The 23,538-nt window shown below is 42.5% G+C and overlaps 1 protein-coding gene across 1 annotated transcript; it reads left to right on the forward strand.

Moving 5' to 3' along the window:
* Positions 1–3,818: 3,818 nt before the first annotated feature.
* LOC133913522 (uncharacterized) lies at positions 3,819–5,915 on the forward strand. The gene is made up of 3 exons (XM_062356695.1): positions 3,819–4,465; positions 4,597–4,789; positions 4,877–5,915. The coding sequence occupies exons 1-3, from the start codon at positions 4,040–4,042 to the stop codon at positions 5,413–5,415; spliced, it is 1,158 nt and encodes a 385-aa protein (XP_062212679.1). The 5' UTR covers positions 3,819–4,039; the 3' UTR covers positions 5,416–5,915.
* Positions 5,916–23,538: the final 17,623 nt, after the last annotated feature.

Genomic DNA, 23,538 nt, shown 5'->3' on the forward strand with positions numbered 1-23,538 from the left:
CGCTAAGGATGTCCAGGTCACTTATCACCCTGGAGTAGTTACCATGGTCTTGCTGCTGACTCCATCTTAGCCTGGCATGAATCCACCGATACCCCATCGTTGGCCTTATGTCATCTGCAATGCCATCAGAGATGTGAACTGGGTAGTAGCACTTGAGCACCCAAGGTCTGGAAATCGGGAGGTACTCCCAACTCCATAACTGTAAGAGATGTAAGCACCCTGTAATGGTTGCCTTCCTCTTTGTTCGCTGGGTTGCATCACACAATCCTCTGTAGGTTGCAGCCAACACTGCAGATCCCCAACTATAAGATGTAGGCTCATAAGGATGTGACGCGAGGTGGGCTGCTAACCATACAATATGTGGGACGACATAATCGCCTGCCGTGTTGCAGAACATGATGCCTCCGAGCAGGACGTATAAGTACACCTCATAGTGTTGCATAAGTGTATTCTCGTCCGCATCCAGTGGGCATGGACCGAACTGTGTCAGCCCATGAACCCAGGACATGGAGAGGCCAGGATCCTTCCCGTCGTATTGCACACCAAACCTATAAGATGCAGATGGTCAATGACGCTTTAATAGCACCGTAATATTTTAAATGCATTACATAACAAATAATTACCTATCTGCAACATAACCCTTCCACTGCTCCCTTGCGGGTCGCGAAACTATTAACGGGGCACCCCTGATTGGCAGCCCGGTCAGCATGGCCACGTCCCGCAGTGTTACTGCCATCTCACCAAAAGGAAAGTGGAAAGTGTGTGTCTCAGGACGCCAGCGGTCGACGAGACCTGTGAGCAGTGCCTCATCAACTGCCGGGAGAGGTGTCCTACCACTGACCTCCATGGGAGCTCCGGCCATCATGAGAGCGAAAGGTAATAGTCCCGCCCGTGCGAGTGGCTCGTGGAATCGAGGGTCCAACTCCTTAATCTTGTGCACACTCCGGGCTCGTAACGGACCCAACTGCATGAGTTATCCAATACATGTACAGCGTTAGTTCAAAATTCTCGTACCAATGAAATAGCACATATAAACGTGGTACCTGTTGTCCTGTGAATATCATCCTTCCCCTATGGTTCTCGTCGTACCGCTGCTGAAGAAGCTCGGGAAGACCACCATGAGCCATGATAATGATTTAAGGCTTCATGGTTCAACAAATAGGTGAACAACAAATTAGAATATATTACAAGCTTCATAATATTGTATCTGCTAAACAAAGGTACACGTAATTTTTTCTAATTTTACCGGATAAGGACATTCATATAATTATACTAAGGACACAATCTAATTACAATGTTGAAAGAAATTCATGATATCAAACTAATTAAATAATATAATTATATAGACTAATCAAATTCATATAATCAAACTAAGCATCGTAATTAACTAATCTAAGTACTCTAATTTATCAAATAATTTAATTCATTTAATCTAATTAAATAAACTAAGTACTCTAATTAATTAATCTAAGTAATCTAATAACGTAATTAAATAATCTAATTTGTATAATCTAAGTACTCTAATTAAATAAACTAAGTACTCTAATTAAACTCTAAGTACTCTAATAACGTAATTAAATAATCTAATTTATATAATCAAAGTACTCTAATTTATCAAATTAATATAATTAAAAAAATATAATTGAACGGATTAAACAATCTACTTTGAAAAACTAATCTACTTCGAAACGGACTAACCAAATAAGCTAATTACTAATATTACTAATCTAAGTATTAAATAGGTAATATAAGGACTAACCGGTTCGAAACCTAATTAAGTGCTTGTGTTGCTCCTCTTCTGCTGATGCTTCTCGCGTTCCTCTGCTCCCTTCTCCTCTCCCTTCTCTGCTCTGCTACTGCTGCGACCTCAATTTATTCAGCAGAGCAGCGATCTCTCCGCGTGTGGCGCCAAAACAACAAATGCATGCACCGGCCGAAAGCATCACGGGAGGGAAGGGAAAAATGATTGATGTGACGTAAAAGAGATTGATGCGACGCAGCAAAATCGGTCGGTCGGCATATTTCGGCAATTGAGGTGCCGAATACGGTACTGTGGGCCGTATTCGGCACCTCAGTTGCCGAATACGGTGGGCCCGCGGTGTTTTCGGATTTTCAGTTTCCGAAATTCAAATTTTGGTATTTGAGATACCGAATACGAGTGCTAGATTTGCAAATACGTCGACATGTTGTCTATTTTCGTAAATACGATCACGTATGTTGTCTAAATTCCCAAATTTACCATTTTAATACCATCGAAAGGTTACAGTGTTCAGAAATATACCACTCTATAGGTTTTCCATCTATCCTGTCTCCGTCATCCATTCATATTACTACATTACATCCGGCAGTTTGGGTTTTGTCTTGTTGTGTTAGCGAGCAAATCAATTAACTGCATGTAGGTGTTAAGGTGTGGTCAGGCCAGACGAGGTCCTTTCTTGTGACCCTGCGTAGAGTATCCTGGGTGGGACGTCGCTACCATTCTTTCCGTGCCCCAGCTTCCTTTTTCAGGACCGAACGCCAACAGTAGACGGGATCACGGGGCGCATGATTACTGGACGCCATGCGGCTGCGCCGTTTGTGGCCGTCGCTGCTGCCACACCATACGAGCTCGCGTTGGACGCCAACACCGCAATAGAAGACTCCAGTATTTCGACGCCTCCTTGTTTGACAATAGGTATTAGCCTTTTTTTTAAAAGAAACAGCATTATCTATTTTTTTTTCTCAATAGTTAACGTGAGCATATAAAACTTTATGCTACTCCCATCCAAAGTGTTCATTGCGCTAGTTATTGTTTTCTGGAATGACGTGTGTTACTCTAGTCAAAGGAGTAAATGTTATTGTTTGCAAAAAAGGTAGTAAATGTTACTGGAAATACAAGCATATCATTAAAATAGGAGTGAAGTAAAAGTGAAAATCATCAAAGAGGTTTTCTTCAATAAAAAATAGATAAATAGGTGTATGTATAACAAGATCTGAAATCTAGAATAATACTACACAATTGCAAATGGATGGAGTAATATTTTAACAGGGCTAAACGCTTCACAAACGATTTCTCAAAAAAAAAAAGAGACCCGAACATTCTTTAATTAAGCAATGCAAACAAGCTCCCACAGAATGCTAAGTGCTTATAACTAGTTATTTAAAAAAAAGAGTATTAAACATCTTTAAAAAATATAATTTTAAATATAAATAAAGATTACATATGTTTACATTAAATTAACTATCTTATTAGTATTAATATAAACAATAAGCTTCAAATGAGTATTTTACCTTCCGACTAAATACATATGCTATAAACACAGTCTTTAAACGTCGGATGGTACATGCTCTACATGATTGCAAAAGTGGGGGAAAAGGCAGAAAAAATTCGCAGCAGGTCGCACAAAAGTCTCTCAGACTTGACTCTTTAGTATGACAGTGGCCCCACTAATTTATATTAAAATAATAACCCTATCCACAAAAGAAAATCTCTAATGAGCCGGTAGTCGGTACATGATTCCACTCCACTGTCCGCTCCTGCCGTTCCCCACGTCCGCACACCATCCACCCCTCTCCCACGAAATACCAACGTTACCCCTCGCCGCGCGGAACACAGCGAGAAAACCACCACCCGTCGCCGGGGCTACGCCGTCATTTCGCGTTCCCCCGCACCAACGGCAGCGCCGTGACACCTCCGTGCCGGACGCGTGCCGCCGTCCCTGCGACCCACGGCGCGACCGACCCCGCCACGTACCACTGCGCTCCTGGGCCCATCGCGCGGCAACGCCACGGTGGGGTCCGCCTAAGGCCTCACCTCCTTTAAATTCACCCAGCCTCCTCCCGGTTGAACTCCTCTCGCTCGGTAGTATTTTGCCCTTGCGTTGCGTGTAAACTGTGAAAAAGGAGAGAGCGTCCTCCCCGCTCTTCGCAGGAAATGATCGAAACGACGGTGTACGGGCAGTAGTACGTTGAGGTGGGAGTGGTGGTTGTTTTGGGCCGGTGGTGTGCCGGTGCGGTTGGTTACTTGGGCGAGGTGGTGTGGTTGTAGGGGCTGCAGTTCATGCGATCGATGCCGTTCCAACTCAAGAACAGTCTTCACCACCACGGTGCTCCCATGGAGGGGAAGCCGCCGCAGCAGCAGCAGCATCCTGCGCTGCCAAGAGTGTCGAGGTTCCGGAGGCTGCTGGTGAGGGTGTCCGCGTCGGAGAGGTTCGCCGCGGATGTCAAGGAGAGGGACAAAGACGAGAAGACGCAGCCGTCCGCCGCCGGCGAGGCAGACGCGGCGGGGTCCGTCGGGCTGGACCGCATGGTGCTGAGCTTCATGGAGGATGCCGCGACCATCGAGCGGCCGCCGCGCGGGCGGTGCAACTGCTTCAACGGCAGCAACCACGAGGAGAGCGACGACGAGGAGTTCGACTTCCTCCCCTCCGACCACTCCTCTTCGTCCGCCGTCGCCGCCGCCGGGGACACCTTGGAGGCTCTCAAGGTGCGAAATTTCTCGCACGGCGCACACGAACCCCCTCAAATTAGGGAAACAGTTGCAATGTTTTCCCCTTGCAACCCACATGGATCGAAATAGTGAAGGGGTTATCTCCTTTTGCGTACGATTCTCTCCAGGGCCTGGTGCAGAGCACGAACGTCGTGGAGCGGAACCTCCTCGCGGACGCGTCCAGGATCGCTGAGCGGTGCAGCAAGAACTGCAAGGGCAAGGCGGAGTGCCGCCGCGCGGTGGCGGACGGCCTCAGGGCCCTCGGCTATGACGCCGCCGTGTGCAAATCGAGGTGGGAGAAGACCCCCACCTACCCCGCAGGTACACACTATGTTCGGTTCATTAGACGGCTATACCCCCTTAGTGTCCGGCCGGCGCTGACCGTGGCTGCGGTATCCATCTGCGCAGGGGAGCATGAGTACATCGACGCGGTGGTGGGGGCGGAGGAGGTCAGGCTCATCGTGGAGGTGGACTTCCGGCCGCAGTTCGAGCTGGCGCGTTCGACTAAGGCCTACCGCGCGGCGCTGCAGGCGCTGCCGCCGATGTTCGTCGGAACGCCGGACCGTCTCGGGAAGACCGTGGCCGTCGTGGCGGAGGCGGCGCGGCAGAGTCTGAAGAAGAAGGGGCTGCACTTCCCGCCGTGGCGCAAGCCGGAGTACATGCGTGCCAAGTGGCTCTCCCCGCACGTCCGCTGCGGCGACAAGCCCGTCGTTCCGGGCCCCGCCGCTCTGTCCGCAGCGACCCCGGTCCAAGCGGCGAGCTTCTCCGGCGAGTTCGAGCTCCTGTTCGACCGGAAGCCAAACGGTGACACCGCCGCTGCGGAGGGCGGCGGCGGCGGCGAGAAGATCACGGTGGTGGTGTCGCCGTGGCGCCCGACGGAGGAGGCGAGCAATAAGCTGCAGGTGCCCAAGGCGAAGGTCGTCACGGGGCTCGCCGCCGTCCTCTGAGCGTGGCGTGGTGGACAGAGACAATAACTACTACTCGTCCCCCACCCCATCCCAATTTTTATCCTCTTTTTCGCTTCTTTTTCGCCGCGCCTCTCGATCCGTTTGGGGATCTAGTTTTTGGTGTTTTGGTGTTTTCCGGGGTTTTTTCCGGAAAAGAGAAAAAACACTTGCGTCCTATTTTGCCTTGCCGGTCTTGCTAGATTTTCCCTTTTCCTTTTTGACCCTTGTAATTTTTGGTCTCGGCATCAGGGGCTTGTGACCCTTTTAGCCCAGTATATCTATATAGTAGTTTTTAGTTGTAAGAAAAGTGGTCAGATGAGGTTGCTTGCTTGTTGCATGCTTCCTGATCATGTGCTTGCCTGCTTGTTGGAGCAATCACTTACCTGCTCTGCTAGTACTTGTACTCGTTATTGCTATGGAAGAGATGAACGATGAGTACTAATTGATAATCAAAGATGAACAATGAGTATTACAAAAATATATTGGCAATTGGCAACGAATTCTCTGCTCATTTTGCTGCCAGCTTCTCTGATACTAGCACATCATGATCCGTACACTTGAAATTGGATTGTGATGTCTGATGGTTCAATCAATTCAGAGTGACTGACAGACTACTCAAGCATAGAAGAACTTGGACGGTGGCATGAACAGATCAACAGATGGATATGATCATCCACCTGATCAAGCAAGAACAGAGAAAAATAACCATAAAATAAGCAGCGGAATCGGAGTACTGCAGTAGATCGGCGGCGTGGCCTGGCAGGGTATGACTCCGCTCGTGCAGTCTCGAGAGGCGTGCCCACTGCCGGCCCACCCCATCCCCTGCCTGCATCGATGCCAGCACTGAACTGCGAGTGCCCTGCCCATGGGAACGCCGTGACTCTGCTCCCACGATTTACCTCCCTCGCACTTAACACCTCTTTCACCGCAGTAAAAAAAGGGCTCTTCTATTTAAAGTACGGTATTGTACTGGTCGTTGAAACTTGAAAGTACAGTCGTTGAAACACGGGGAGAAAGAGCTGGATTTTTTTTACAGCACTCTCACCAGAAACGTAAAGAAAAAGGTTGTGGGTCGTCAGGATCCTCGTGGTGTGCTCGGGAGGGAGAAAGTAAAACCTGAAACCAGGAATCCGTTCATGTGTGCGGCCTCGGCACGGGAGAACTGCGTCGTGCTCGGCAAGCACTGCCCCCTCCCTGCCCCGCCGCGCGATATCTCGGAAACCACGATCGCGTACGCTTTTTTCCGGTCCGCCGAGCCCCCAAACCCTCCTCTTTTTTCCCAGCCTGCCTGATCTGATCTCGCGTCATGCATGGGTGGCCGGGAGCGCTGGCCTCGGCGAAGCTGAAGAAAGTGACGTCGCGCTCGGCGACGGCGAGTGGGGGAGGAGCGGAAGGCTGCGTGCGCGGGCGGTGGGGACTGGCAGCGGCGGTTGGGGTGGCGTGGGTATGAAATAAGTATGTTTGAAACATTAGTAAGGTTCTTACATACAACTTTAATTATTATTTTTATTATATTATATTAATAAAACATAGCAAAAATATGTTATGATAGGAGTAATTTTCAGAATAAATCTATCAATATCATTTTCAAATATCTAAATTTAATATATAAAAAATATTTGTAGCTAATGTTTGAAACAGTTGATTACACAGAATCCAAAATAACATTTATTTTAAACTAGAGTGAGTATATAGTGTTACAGATGTCTCCTCATGTAGTACTCTCTCTATCCAACTTTGTTAGACGCCTTCCCTTCCGACGCAAAGATCAAGAGCGCAGTGCATCACCTCATCCCTCAATTAAACTCTCTCGTTCGTGGCGCTTGCTTCTGCATAGAAGCAGTTCATTAACTTGCCTGCATGGCAAAATTTCTCTTTCCCTCGCATGCATGGCCGCGTGCCCTCGCCCATGCAAAGTTTATCTTTCTCTCGCCTGTGCAAAATTCTTTCCCTCGCTTGCGCAAAGTTCACTCCTTCTAATCTCCCGTGCTTCCTCCAATCTCCAAAATTGCATGGCGAGCATGCGCGCTCCACGTAAAGTTCATCCTGAGGCTATGACAAAGCTTGAAGGCAAAACGAAAGGCAAGATAAAAATTTGGAGCCAAAGATTTGAAGCTCAATTTCGCTCCATCTCTTAGTCTTCTTCCTCCTATAAATACCCAAAGTCATGGATAGCAAAGTTCATCAAGAGATTCCTCTTACTCTCTTCTCTTTCAATCCTTCATTAGTAGTATGCTCTAGAAGAAATGGTCAAGATAATCCATGAGATTGAGCTTGATCTAAACTACTTGATCCCTGGTTTTTAGCTAGACCTCAACCAATAGATCCATGAGTTTGATCTCAATGAACCGATCCAGCCAGAAGAAGGTATTGTGCAGATTGATCTGAACCATCTAGTCAATTGGGAGAAATTGAAGAGGGTTAGTTTGATTCATTTCTGTTTTTCCAGCCCAGTCTATTTGGTTTCCTTCTTGTTCATAATTTGTGGCTTGATTAGATGATCGTGTATCTGATGAGAATGAAACCAAAGTGCTCATTGCAGATGTAGACACAAATGTAAGTGAAGATGTTAACCTAGACTTGCCAACTGATGATGGTGAAGGTGACAACTATGCTGATCATACAAATGGTGAGTCAGATAGTCATGCATGATGATCATATATATTTTGATTGATTACACACTACGTGAAAAATAGATTAAAAAGGCACGATTTAGTGACGGATCATTATACGACCCGTTACTTCTATAGCCTCGGGCCGGGACCGAGCATAGACCCTATCAATGATTGTAGGTTATAGATTATTGGTTATAATATTGCCCATCACTTACATAAGTGACGGGTTATAATTAAACTCGTCATTTATGATTTGGTCATAGGTAACGGGTCTCCCCGTAACAGTTATAAGTGACGGGACATATTACGACCCGTCACTTATAATGTGACATAGGTGGCAGGTCTCCCTCCACAAGTAATAAGTGACGGGTAACCTTATGACCTGTCACTTATGATTTATCTCTGTTATAAGATTTGGCCCACTACTATGCGCTCCCAGACTGGCCAGCACTATGTGCGCACAGTAGATCGGTGATTTTCTCCGATTCCTCGTGAAACTCTCTAATATTTTGTTGATTTGAAGTTTGAATTGGTGCTAAGTCTTTGAAGGTTTTCATCTCCTCCTTTTCTCCTCCTCTAATCTCTATTTGGTATATTTGTTGTGTTTTGAGTTGTAATGAACTATTTTGTATTTTTATCCAAAGTCTTAGTACAAGTGAGTTGTATTTATGTTAGATTTGGTACTATGTTTGCCTAATCTACCGCGAGATGCCATAGATCTAGTGTAATTGTATAAAAAATTTAATCGCATGCTTAACCACGAAATTAAGGTAATTGTTCATAAAGAATTAATGTTTTTACATTAATTGTAGATGACGGATAGAAATTAGATATACCTTGAGACCCGGACTTGTCCGAAGTACCTGAGCAGGGTGAAGCATTTCGTAAGTTCTGCCTTGGGGGATATAGAAGATCATGGTAAAATGGTAATGTATTGTACATGTCGTGACTGCAGGAATGATAAGATGTTCGCGAAACCAGACAATATCCATACACACTTGATCATGCGTGGATTTAAAGAAAATTATACATATTGGAACAAACATGGCAAGGAAGGTCTTAACGAGAGAGAGATGGATCAGGCCCTCTATACCGATAGTGTGGATCAATGATTTAAATCTGGTTAAATAGATCATGATCTCGGAGACGAGGATATATTAGGTTTCAATGGTAATAATCTCGAGGATTTTGTGGAGAATGTGGACCAGATGGTGAGTTTGCTAAATTCTATGAATTAGTGCAAGATTCCAAGACATCCCTTTATCCTAACTGTAAGGAGAAGTACACACGGATATTTGGGAACCTAAAGCTTCTACAGCTGAAGGTAACTTATGGTTGGACTGACAAGAGTTTTGAAACATTGATGGGTCTGCTAAGGGACATGCTACAGGAGGAGAACTTGGTGTTCGAGGGTGTCTATGACGTGAAGAAGATAATTTATCCTTTATGACTGGAAATAGAAAAAATACATTCATGTAAACAGAATTGTATCTTATATCATGGAGAGTATGCAGAGCTGGATCAATGGCCCGTGTGTGAAACCTATCGATATAAGCATAGAAATAACGATGGTGACGGGGACAGAGGCAAGAAAAATAAAGGGCCTCCTAGGGAGGTGGTGTGGTATTTTCTTGTAATTCCCCATCGGAAGCGTCTGTTTGCTAATAGAAAGGAGGCTCAATAGGTGCGTTAGCATAATGAGGGTCGTAAGAACAACACAATGATACGACACCCAGCGGATTCCGCTCAGTGGCGAATCGTTGATCCTACATTTGGTTGGTTCGCTAAAAAATTGAGAAATATTAGGTTTGCTATGAGCACAGATAGCATGAATCTATTCGTTAACATGAGTACCTCACATAGCACTTGACATATTTTATTGTTGACCTACAACCTTCCACCCTAGCTTTGTAACAAATGAAAATACATTATGTTGCCGATCTTGATAGCATGACTGAAACAACCTGGCAACGATAACGATGTCTACCTCATACCTTTAGTCGATGATCTTAAGAAACTTCGGTCACAAGGCGTCGAGGTTTAGGATCAGTATAAGCAAGATTACTTTACTTGCACGTCATGTTGTCCGTCACCATCAATGATCTGCCAGTACTTCGTAACTTGTAAGGTCAGAGCAAAAGAAAAGGTGAAGCTTACCCCCATTGCTCAGATGACACATGCAGTTTGAGGTTGAACAACTCAAAGAAAAAAGTGTACATGTAGCATCGATATTTTCTTCCCAGGAAATACCCTTACCGAAACATGGACAAACAGTTCGATGGTACACAGGAGAAAGATACCTCCAAGGCATTTCAGCAGGAAAGATGTCCACAATCAGGTTAAGAATATCAATGTTGTACTTGGTAAGCAAAAATGATCCTCCAAGGATGATGACCAATTAGGAATGTGGAACAAGAAATTACTACTATTCGAGCTAGAGTATTTAAAAAAATTAGATATTCGCTACTCTATAACAGATATGCATGCAAAAAAGAATATTTGTGAGATTCTTATCGGTACATTGCTCCGAATGAAGGGAAAAGGAAAGATCTTGAGAACGCATGAGCTAACCTTGAAGAAATGGGCTTAAGGCTAGAGCTCCATACATATGATACGGACAAAGAAAAACACCTACCCCAGCAGCTATCACTCTCTCCAAGAAGGAGAAAAAATATGAGTTCTTGCACACTATGAAAGTTTTCTCATGTTACTCGTCCAACATCACAAGACTTATTTCAGTGAAAGAGCTAAAAATGAATTTTGCCATGATGAAGTCTCATGATTGCCATGTGATAATGATGTCACTGCTTGCGGTAGCTATTAGGAACATCCTCCGAATCAAAGTTCGCGAGGCTATCCTGAGCGTGTGCTTTTTCTTCTATGTAATTGAACAAAAAGTGCTCAATCCAAACGCGTTAGAGGAGCTAGAAAAAAGACATTTTGAGACTCTATATATTATTGAGGTGTATTTCACATCATTCCTTTTCGATATCATGGTACATCTTACTGCTCACATTGTGAAGGAGATACACTATCTTAGCCCCGTGTTCCTGCATTATATTTTTTCATATGAGAGATATATGGGCGTTCTCAAGTCATACGTAAGGACTCGAGCCCTTTCTAAGGGCTGCATCGTGTAGGGTTCCGCGACGAAGGAGGCATTAAAGTGGTCTATTAATTATATTGATCTAAATAACCCAATTGGCGTGCCAGAGTCTCACCGTGTGAGGAGACTCGTAGGTGTAGGGGTTCTAGGGAAGATAGCAATAACTCCTGATATGAAGGCATACGACCAAGCTCATATCCTCGTGCTGCAACAAATGAGCTAAGTGTGCCCATATGTTGATGAGCACAAGTAGATGCTACTTGAAGAGAATCCAGAACAGACCGAAGCTTGGGTTACAAGGCAATATTTGCAAATGTTTACCACTTGGTTCTGAGATTGAATCAGGCAATCGAGTACTCTTACAAGTGTTTTGATAAAAAAAAAACTGGTATCAAGCCCTATATACACAATTATGATATATCAACGGTACGATATAAATAGATACACAATTTACACGGTTGCCCAAGATGAGAAGAGCATATACTAGAACAGTGGTGTCCGTATAGATGCTTATGAGAATAACATATAAAGGAGCACATACTACGGTCAAATAGAGGATATCTGTGAGTTGAACTACTTGAGGTTTAAGGTAGCGCTGTTTCAAAGCCGTTGGGTACATGGGGCAAAGGGCATCACTTATCACAAGTATTGATTCACTAGCGTTGATCTCAAACATATCAGATACAAGTACGAACCCTCCGTACTCGCTAAAGATGTTCAACAAGTTTTTTATGTGACTGACACAACAAAGAAAAATGTCATGTGGTTCTCATTGGAAAAAGACACATGGTCAGAGTTGCAAATATCGTTAATGAGGAGTTCAATAAATTCAATGAAATCCCCCCTTTTGCTACTACAATCGTGCCACACCTTTCGTCAACCGAGAAAACTCCATACCTGCGCTCTGACTATAACGAAGGGATCCAAGTCAAGAAAGCACGAAAATGACAAATTTGAAATCTAGGCTTCAAGTTATTTGAATTTGTAATATTAATGTCAAATGTGTAATATTAAGTTAAAAATTTGAATTTGTATATATTAAATTTGCAATGTTAATGTCAAATTTGTAATATAAATATCTAATTTGTAATATTAAATTGAACATAACCAATTATGAATTTGAATATAGAATTTATGTCGGTGGTGGGTGATACTATTCACCTATCACTTATTATTAGTTATAGGCGACGGATGATACTATGCACCTGACACTTATTAGTACTTATAGGTAACGGGTGATACTATTCACCGGTCACCTATGACTTTCTTCCCCGATCGCTGAGTACAAGTAATAAGTGACGAATGATAATATTCACCTATCACTTATAAATTGTAATAAGTGACGGGTCAATATCATAGATAACGGGTGATAATATTTACCCGTCATCTATGATCATTTAACTATATATATATATATATATATATATATAGGTTGTCCCTCTGTGTCATTTTTTCTATCCTAGCCCTAACTCCCCGAGCCACGCCTCTAGCCTCCTCGTTAACTCAAAGTTTGAACTTTCTTATCTTCTTTTTGTGCAAATCATATCTAGTTATATAAACCATCACATCTAACATTCAACCTTGGAACACCCATGAATCTGATAGCCATAACTTGGCAAACACTTTTGATTTGTGGGTGTTAATACTCCTTTTGAGGCCTATATGTTTTTGTTAAATATGTTCGCTCATTTTTGTGAATTGGATTTTCAATTAAAATTAGGTGCAAGAATGTCGGCTTTCTCTCTTAACCTGCTATATGTTGTATGGACTATATGTTTCCATATTCAAAACAAGAACCAATTTGAATATCTAAAAAATATATATTTTGAACATGGGACGGTTTTATTACTAACACTGGTCTACGTAAAATTAGCAAAAAAAAAGTCTGGTATATTCCATGATATTTGGAACTTGTACACACATAATTGAAGTTGGCACTTTCTAAATATACAATCTATAGCCTATAAATGTCATTCCTTTTAGTAGTATTTTCTTTGGTGTAATATAGCACCATATATGTATGGGCACTTTCTAAACAGTTGAGGGAAAGACACATGTTTCTTGGTTCTTAACCTACTGACCCCTCAAAAACCAAAAGCACAGAGGATGCTAGCACTAGAGGCCACCCTAGCTCAAGATGGAATGGATAGGAGCCTAAGCCCGCACCCGATGTCCTCCTTCGGCAGCAGCGAAAGCCAGTATCATAGCCCGAGCCATGTTTTGTGTGGGCCTCTGAGCCAACATCGGGTAAGTGACAAAGAATACAATCCCGCCAAAGAGATATTTATATGAGTCAATGCATTTAATATTTGTTGAATGCAAGAATATTTTTTGTTTATGTCAACTCCCCTTGTTTTCTCTCTAGATGGAGGAATCGCAGTATCTAAGTAAGACAGTTGGTAGAAGTGCACGAGCCTAAAAGCCAAGATCATAAACACAGTGGAAGATGGACAAGGTTACTGTCATGGGAATCGTTGTTGACGGTTTGGCTACGGATGAGAAGTCCCTGAATAGATTTCGGAGGGTCACATGGCTCATTGCTTGGGAGAGGGTGCCGATAACGACTAAGTTCGATGACCTCAATGAAGAAGCAAAGAGAGACTTGTTCGATAATATTGTAAAGGAATATATGGAGTACCCTAGAAACATGAGCGAGTGTCAAACTATCGCCACGGTCAATGCAGCAATGAAAGTGATCCCGAAACTTCACCGAAGATTTAAGAGTAACCTTGTTAATCGATTATTTGCTAAAGGGGTGGCGCTCTTCAAGAGCTACAAGCATTTGAAAGAGGAATATTGTGATGCTTTTGTACAGATAAAGAACTCAGAGCAGTTGAAAAAGGAGAGTAAGGAGAAGAAGCAGCTTTGGTCTAGGAATAAGCACAACCACAGGACTTGCGCAACTGGGTACGCTGGGAAAAGGGCAAAATGGCTGGCAGATAATGATAAGTTAGCCAGAGAAGGCCGCGAGAATCCTTGGTTGCAATTCCTATGACAATCATGGTCATATTTGTGTGCAAGGGGTGAGATGTCCGAAAGGAGAGAAATCATATCCAGAAACAGCGAAACCCAGTCAGTCAAAGAAAAAGTAAAAGAAAAGACAGCCGAAGCTAGGTAAGATTCTTTCATCAGGGCCAGGAAACACAATGTTCTCTCAGCAGTGCTGGGAAACTTGGAGCACACAGGTCGAATGCGAGGTGTATCAAGTTTCGAGGGCTGAAAATACGGCTTTCCTAAAAACCTTGAGATGTACAAGAAGAGGAAGAGGTCGGGTACAATGGACATGGATACAATTACACAGGACATCACAGGGAATAGAGATTTTCATGCCACAGGAATCATGGGGCAGTTTGCATCACAGGGAATAGAGATTTCCATGCCCTAGGAAGCTAGCCCCGGAGTTGTAGGGAAGAGTAGTTGCGCCTCCAAGGAGGTCGATCAACAAGTAGCTGCCGCGGTGCCTGAATCGGATACGATTGACCTACTAGAATGACACACACCCTACAGCCTTATAATTAGGCCTGGTGGATATCTCATCGAGGTTGCAAGGGGCCAAGTGCTTCTAGAGGTTCGTATCTTACATACGGTCACAATACATGATGGCTATGCCATGGTTACAGTGGACATAGTGCATAGCAATGCCACCGATCATGTGTTAGAGCTCCCTCTAATGATGAAGTTACAACTCTGGGTGAAGCTCTTCGTTAAAGGATCCAGTAGAAGAGAGGTGATATCATGGTCTCTAGCGTATCCCAGTCTAGCGAGCTTCAAGTGCACCACCGTCGCGCCTCTCACTTTCAGAGAAGCCAGCTTCACTGTCTTCTTCTCCAGAGAAGCTGGCTTCACTGCCCCCTCCTCCGCATGCGAGCCTCGCTTCTAGATCCAATTCCGTCTCTCCCAAAGAGCCCAAAGAAGAAGAAAAAGAAAGCCAAGAAGAAAGACTCTAAAAAGCACATGCTGAAGATGTCGAAGGTCATTGTACCGTGAAGAAGTCCACGGACACTGGAGCAGCGTGGACTAGTGCCAACATGAAATTCCAATATAGAAAGCCCTTGATGAGGGTAGATGACCTAGCAAGGGTGGGAAAAGTATGTGTCGACCTGTATAATTACTACATGCAGGTTGCTAGAGACAGCAATGCTCAATCCATAGTCGTACAATAAAAATGACGCCACTTTTTAACTAATGACGACGGCTACATTAATGTGGGTTTCAATGACTTAGACAACCTCTTCAACCTTGATACCTTGGACGTATCGTTATTACGTATTTTCACATTGTAAGTCCCTTAAAACTGGATATTCGTTAGTTAAGACCACTAAGTATTGAATCTAACTATATTCTTATATGTAGACACTTGATGAAAGAAACAAAGAAGAACAAGGAGCCCATCGCATTTCTTGACACTGAGGCCATTATAATATCGGTCATCCAACTTCACCCTGATTATGTTGTGGATCATGTGGCCAGAACAATACAACAATATTCTAAAATACACTACCTGCTGGGCACCCGCAACACCGATGGCCATTGGATCTTACTAGTTATTTACCTCAAGTAGAACTTGGTGTGGTACCTCGACTCGTCAAGACTAGTAACACCAAAAGGCAAACTTAGACAACGTAATTACAATGATGTAAAAGGACTCATCGACGTGTAAGTTCCGTCTGACTTAGTTTACATATTTAACTTTTCTAACAATCAAATGCTCTATAATCGGACCCTCTTTATGCAGGGCTTTTGACAAGTACTTTCGAGCTCAACCTGATTACAACACGAAAAATGACCATAGACTGACACACAAGACCGGGTTCGTTGTAAGTGCTATCAAACAGATTACCAAATACTCTCTTTTGCTATTTTCTCCTTTTAATCTAACAATAAATTTTCTTTTCAGCAGTGTCACCAATAACCACCAGGCAACGTCTACGAATTCTATGTTGTGTGGAACATGCTCCTCACGCTCCGCATGAAGGATATCAAATTCCTTGATGTAAGTTCAATACGAGATTATTCGTAACTAATTTTAGTAATTAGTTTAATTCCATAATAACATGACATTTGTTACGCATCAAATTATGTAGGAATTTTTAGCTTCTTTTTTCGATGACGGTGCTCTCCTGGAGATTCGACGATGGATCACTGAGTTCATGGTGTCTGAAGTCATCAGCCCACACGACAAGTTCCACCATATAATCCCTAGGTTGTGAGGTCTTATATAATATAAGTTGATCTGAACTTTGTAACATTTGTGATTCTATAACGAATTGATTGGAACTTCATAACCTTTGTAATTCTGTGATGAAACGAGTTCTTATATAAGTGTGTTTGTTCATATGAATTTGGATGTGTTGCTGTTATTTACAAGGAGAAGACGACTGCCAAATCCTGGCTATGCTCCAGGATGCAGACAGAAAATAATACAATCATGTCAGGTAAACTACATATAAGTGACTAGTAACCTTATTACCAATCACTTATGTGTTCATATAAGCGATGGGTAAATTATTAACTAGGTTACCCGTTACTTATATATTTCTCCTCAACATATGAGTGAAAGATATAAGTGACGGGTGAAGAGGTTACCCGTCACTTATGTCTTTCTTCCCAATACATGGGAGACGATCATAGGTGACGGGTCATAGAAATGACCCGTCACCTATGACCTGATTGGTGATGGGTTCCCGTCATCGGTGACACGTTCAGGGTGACGGGTGTGGGACCCGTCACCCATGTCTGTTATGCCCTGACACCATTAGTTTTTTTTTTACGTAGTGACATATACTGATTTTGATTGATTTTCTTTATGATACAAATGTGGATGGCAGTGGTCGTACAAGAAGGAATTTCCTAACTGATGATGAGTGTAGAGCCATATGGGCTATGCTTTTGGAGAGGACTACTCCTAGTATGTTGAATCATGGAGTGACAAAATCTGTAACCCTTGATACCGGTGTGCATCTTAGGGTTGTGCAGCGTATATGGCGTGTTGGCAAGCTTGGTGGGGGTGTGCACAATGTTAGCAATGAGAGGGTCAAGAATTATTGACTTGAATGAGTAAACATTGACCCACAAGCCAATCGAGATGTGCCGCTAAGAAATCACACAACTCTCAAAGATTTAGCACACGCTTTGAGTATCTCCAAGAGCACGTTGTTCAGACGGCTGAAGGAAGGTGTAATCAAGAGGCATACCAATGACATAAAATTCACTGATTGATGGAAATAAGGTTGCCCGTGTACGGTTTTGCTTATATATGCTCCATAGCCAAAGCATTCCTCATGCACCCATATTTAGATATTTGTACAATGTGGTGTACATTGATGAGAAATGGTTCTATAGAACTAGGAAATGCTAAAATTATTACCTAGATATTGATGAAGATAAACCAGAGAGAACAGCTAAAAGCAAGAAATTTATTGAGAAAGTCATGTTTCTAGCGGCTATTGCTAGACCTAGCTTTGATGATCGAGGCAATGAGACTTTTTTTGGGGTAAAATTGGCATATTTCCTTTCACGTTTACAGAGCCGGTAAAAAGGAGAAGCGCAAATAGGCTAGCGAGTACATTGATCACAAAGGCAATGACATATGTGACTAAGGAAGTTAGCAGATCCTTTCTTATTGACAAGGTTTTACCTGCAATCAAGCAAAAATAGCATGCACATGAGGTAGGAAGCACTATCTATATTCAGCGGGACAATGCAAAGACACACATTTCCATTGATGATGAATATTTCTGTAGAGTGATAATCGAAGATGGCTTCAATATTCGTTTAGTTTGCCAGACTCTTAATTCTCCAGATCTCAACATATCGGACCTTGGTTTTTTTCATCCAATCAGTCTTTGTTCCAGAAATCATCTCCAAATAATATTGAAGATATCATTAACAAAGTTATACCAGCATACAAAGAATACCCGATAGAAAGGTCTAATCGTATGTTTCTTACTCAGCGGTCGTGCATGAGGGAGATTCTGTGGCATAAAGGCGACCAACATTACGCTATTCCACACATGAAGAAGCAAACCTTGGAAAGGATTGGCGAGCTACCGAGAACGTTACAATGTGATCCATATATTGTTCGACGTTGTCTTCCATCTCAGCGTCAGTCAAGTCCACGGGCGTTTCTTCGCTCACTCGCCATGTACTATCTTTGAGACATTGTCGCTATTGAAAGATTCTACGGTGTCTTCGTCTCCCTTGCCGTCAAGTCGTCCTCGTCTCCATCGTCGGCCTTCATAAACTCGCTGACGCACCCATCAAAGGACTTCACAGTGTCATCCTCGTTGTCGGGTCTAGTGATTCGCTCAAACGAGTCCACGGCCACGAGTTCTCGCCTGCCACCCGTGGCATCCCTCCTCTACTCTATTCTTGTTCTCATCTGCTGCCCCATGGCCTCTCTTCTCTACTCTATTCTTATTCTCGCATGTCGCGTGCAAAAGCTGGCATGGCCACATACAATAGCGTGTGATCAAAGTGTCGCCAAGTGGGGTCCTATTTGATGCCTATGTGTATTCGAAGCGTTCACCGAGTGCGATCCTAATTAATGCCTAACAAAACAGAACAAATCGGAAATCAATGACGCCTAACAAAATGAGACAGATGGAGTACCATCTAGATAGCCATATCCTATATATTGATTTTGAAGTTATGGATCTTATACAAATAGAATATTTACATACTTATAATTGATATATATATATATATATATATATATATGATTAATGTTGAGTATATCTTATCTATTATTTTAAGATTCGCGTAGGAACGTAGCCGTCGTGAAGATGGTGCTGCAGGAGGAGAGCTATGGAGGTTGCGTTCCGCCAAGTGGAGACTCCAGCGCGAGACGCCGCTTGTTCCCGCACCGTACTCTCACAGTCGTCGTGTCACGCGCCGGTAACAAAAACTTCCAGCTGTTAACCACGCTCTAAAACGTAATTCGTATAATAAAATCAGCCTTCGGTAACTTCGTCCGATTTTACCATCTTTCACCGTCGCGAACGTACGATTCCGCTTTGCGATGGGACGCGGGGGCCCCGATAACCGTTGGATGGGGCCATCTAACCGCGTTTGTTTTTCTCTAGAGCAGCAGTGCCGCCCCTGGAGGTGGGGCCCACGGCGCCCCGTGATCGGGGCCCACCGTCGCGTTAAATGGTGGTGGCGTGGTGGTGAATTGACGAGTTGAGCTTGACAAGGGCCTGGGGGAAGCGCAGGAGGATCGCTGCCAGGAGCAGATGCCAATGCCAGGAACAGTTCACACGTCTTGCTTTCAGGAAAGCTACGCCCCACCCGCTGCTGCTGCTCCTCCTCCTCTTCCTACTGCAGCTGCTGCTGATCTCTCTCTCTGAATCATTGCCCTTTCTTCAGTATTCACACAGTGGGAGAAGAGTGTGACAGGGTCAATCAGAACCATACCAAACTTCACAGGCAAGGAACGGACTCGAGGGGGGAAAAAGAGAGCGAAAACCACCACCACAAGGGCGTGAAAAGGAGAGGAGAACGACCTGCCTGACAGCCTGAGGCCCCGGAAAAAGAAAAGGTTCCGGGTTGAAAAGAGAAAAACGGAGGAGAAAAAAAAGGGGTTGGGTCTTCCCATCATCGCTCACAAGAGGAGTTTCTATTAAGCTCTACTAAACTCTGTTTGTTTTTTCAATAGATATCCTAATTCGTGGAGAAGCTTATTTTCATTAAATTATTGTGAGATTTTGTAGTACAATATGAATTATGGATTATGATATTTTAGATTATGATTGATTGTTTTGTTTTTACTTTTAGAATTAGAATTTATAATCAGAATAAAAAATATATATAAGGTCCAATTGCTAGGTTGGGAAGGGCAAAATTATTTGCTTCTTTTTCTCTCCAAAAGAGGTGAAGCGTGTGGATGTAGCATGTGGATCAGCTTTGCTTACGATGTTTATGCGGTGACCAAGGTGAACTGGTAAATTTTAGTTCAGTAAAAACCAAGTGAGCTTCTTAAATTTGAGACATTGTTTAACGGTTTGTTTATGAAGTTTCACCCACATTTGGGGTGTTTTCTCAGCTTTCCTGATTTCTATTTTAGAATAATATATGTGGAGTACTTGTCAATAAAACTCAATAAATGAACCATTTTTCATAATAAAGATAGTGAATTGATGTCGTGACGAAAGTGTAATTGTCAAGTGTGTAGTCTATGCAGTTGTTTTCTTATTTTCTTTCTTTCTTTCTTACTTGGTGGACAAGGTGCAACGATAAACCCTATAGTCCATTCAGTTGATTTTTGCGGTTACCACCCCACAAAAATCAACTGTATAGCACATCCGAGTTATCCTTTTTAGAGCTTAATAAAAAAGCAAAATGTTCTCATCAATAAAGCACGTCGAACCAACATTTTTTCCAAAATAAAGAAAGCGAATAAATGCTCTGAAAGAGAAAGTTGAATAAAATGAAAAATGAAAAACACAGGTGCCCATTTTCTTGAAGCTGACTCAATATAATTTCTCCCCTTTTCACTACAGCTGTGCTTGACAAGCAAGGAGGCCAAATGATATCCATAGAACCATCAACCCGTTACAAGTTTGCATCAACATATTTTTCACAATTCACCTTACCAGAAAAACAAAAAATCACCGTACTGCTAATTTGGTGCAAATTGAAAGTCTTAATAACTTTAAGCATCCAATAAAAGATAAAGTAGAAAATACATTGGGGATAAAAGAAAAGAAAAGAAAAACTCAGTAAAAGCAAAAGGACAGGGCGTTGCCTCATCTTTCTCTTCACGGGAGACGGTTGAGAATAAAAAGCAAAGGAAGCGAACGAGCGTGGCGACGAAAGCTTTCCTAAGGACGGAATCAAACGGGAAACGGTTGGGGAAAAGAATCCAAGACTTGAAGAAAGAAAACAAAAAGAAATGACACAAAAAATGAATGAAAAACGAAAGCTTTTTTTTCACGAGAGGCACCCGCTTTGATTTCTTCCCCGCCCATCTCTATCGAGAGGTAAAATTTCTACTGTGTAGCATTTACACAAATCAATTTGTAAAATTAATCAACCAAAATTTCATGTTAAGAATTATAAAAAAAATAATAAAATTTGAGCTCAGACAACAACTTGTACAATGAGAAATAAAAAGGAGAAAATCCAATAATTCATTTAGAGATACTATTCATAGATGAATTTTCTCTTTTTTTCATCAAAAAGTTTACAATTACTAACATAGTGTTTTTATTGATTGGTTATAATTTGAGTAACGGTTACTCGGTAGAATTTCTTCTCGAGAGGGCTCACCATCTGGAGAGAAAAAAAACCATGCCGGCGAACTAAAACAACCAAAGGGAAGGGTAGAAGATAAAATCTCTCGTTCTCCCAGCAACTCATCGTTTGGCCGAGCATGGCGCATCTGGATTAGTTTTCAGTTCATGTTCATCGCGATAGTACGGGAAAGAGGACAGATGAAATGCACTTGAAATGGTGCTGTCTGTGCCTGTCGAGTTGCTTTCGACCAAAAGCTGATTTGGCTCTGCGTACGCCCGGAGACGAAGGTAGGCGCCTGTCATGTAAAAGATGGGAAAACGAAGCGTGTGTACGTATGTATGCATATACATGGTCGCGGAATGTGTGGTGGTACTTGCTATTTTTGTGGCGTCGTTGTAGCGTACCACTGTGTGTACCGACGACAGATGATTCCACTACGCACTGTACATTAAGATAAAAATATAAATATTGAATACGATAACATTAATTATAAATTTAAGTATAAAAATATAGATACGTCATAAGAGAAATGTCGAACGAATACGCCAAGAGATGATGTAGTTTAATTTTAGATGTGATTTGAAAATGAAAGAGCAGATTATCTAATAAATTTTCTTCTAATTTTTTATTTATTTTTATCAGTAAAATAGGTCATATATTTTTAACCGGTAATGAGATTGGAGGAGAGGGTGGATAGAAAAATGAATAAATTATTTAAATTTAGAGATTTTTATTAGATGAGAGAGGATTGCACTGTAAGTTAGTGCAGATTTTGCAGGCCACGGTTTAATTCGCCCGAGCCGATCAATCAATCATTGAGTTGGGCCTATGCCCAACTGAATGTGGACTGGGCCTCCACGAAAGCTTGCGAGAAGTAGGTGGTGGTGGTCCATGCCTCCTCCGAATGTCCGCCGGCCGGAACCAACAGGCATGTTCCTTCCTGGCTCAGCAAGCGAAAGCTGGCAGAAAAGGATTTTTGCCGAGCCCAACTGCCACCAGATTTGTATTCGAACTTTTTTCTATTTTTCTATTTCTTGAATTGAAAATTTTTCAAAATAGATGTCCGTTTTGAAAAATCACACATCTAGAATAATGTTGCCAGCTGTAAACGAGCCCAGTTGAAAACGGGTGAACAGGTATATGTCGTGCTTTCAATAGATGACAGGTTTAAAAATTAAAAAAATCTTGTGTTCTATTACTCTTAAATTTTAAAACACTACGATATAGTTATAAAAATATATTAAAAATATATAGTGTAAGGGATACTATAATCTAACTCTCTACAAAAATTAACTCAGACAAGTACTTATACAATAACAATAAAAAAAAGATAAATTTCATTGTACAAAGTCTGTCACACTCTGTTCAATAAAATTTATCTTTTTTATTTCTGATCATATTTTTGTCTAGAAACTTTTAGAGAGCTAGATACATCCTATATACCATATATTTTTATTTTGTTCAGAATTTTTTATAATAATTTCTTGAATTTTAAGAGCAATGGAACATAAAATTGGTTTTTTATTTTTAAACTTGTCTCTTGTTGGAAGTGTGACAATAGTCTAAATGTACAATTTTTCAAAACAGACACTTATTTTTGTAATTTTTTGATTTTATAAATAAAAATATTAATTTATATTCCCTCTCTAAGAAAAAACTGATTTCTCCTCGGGATGCGGCTAAAATTGGGACAACTCATCGTACAACGAGACAACCCTCAACCTCCACGCCGTCTACCCCACGTGCTGGCCGATATTAGGCTTGCACTCCCGTGCCGCCAGATCCAGAGCAACCACCATGTGCTCGTGCGAGCGACGATGCAAAGCTTCCGATGAAAAGGAGGGTGATTCCCCTCGCCAGAGAAGAAAGCCTCTTCAGATGAGCTTGCAGGGGATGGCTATGGAGAGGATGTTGGATTCACGCGATACAGAGTAAAAGGTGATGAGAGCAGAATGGAAGAGGAGTTGCGCCCGACGACGTGCTCCTGTCGTAGGGGAGGAATACAAGGATGCTCGCCAAAGCAAAACGGTGGAGAGGATCTGGGGTGATCTAAGCCATTCCTTTTCAATCGTGTGGTATAGTGCTGGACAGAGCAAAACAGTGGAACTAGGTAGTCCAAGAGCATGTGCAATAGGGTATTTAGATAGTGTTTGCTTCGTTGTATTA

Source organism: Phragmites australis, chromosome 3, assembly GCF_958298935.1.
Source record: "Phragmites australis chromosome 3, lpPhrAust1.1, whole genome shotgun sequence".
Classification (NCBI taxonomy): domain Eukaryota; kingdom Viridiplantae; phylum Streptophyta; class Magnoliopsida; order Poales; family Poaceae; genus Phragmites; species Phragmites australis.

Coding starts and splice junctions, on each gene's coding strand:
- LOC133913522 (XM_062356695.1), top strand. CDS start 4,040: ATGCGATCGATGCCGTTCCAACTCAAGAACAGTCTTCACCACCACGGT. Junction 4,466..4,596: donor ACACCTTGGAGGCTCTCAAG/GTGCGAAATTTC, acceptor GATTCTCTCCAG/GGCCTGGTGCAGAGCACGAA. Junction 4,790..4,876: donor GACCCCCACCTACCCCGCAG/GTACACACTATG, acceptor CCATCTGCGCAG/GGGAGCATGAGTACATCGAC.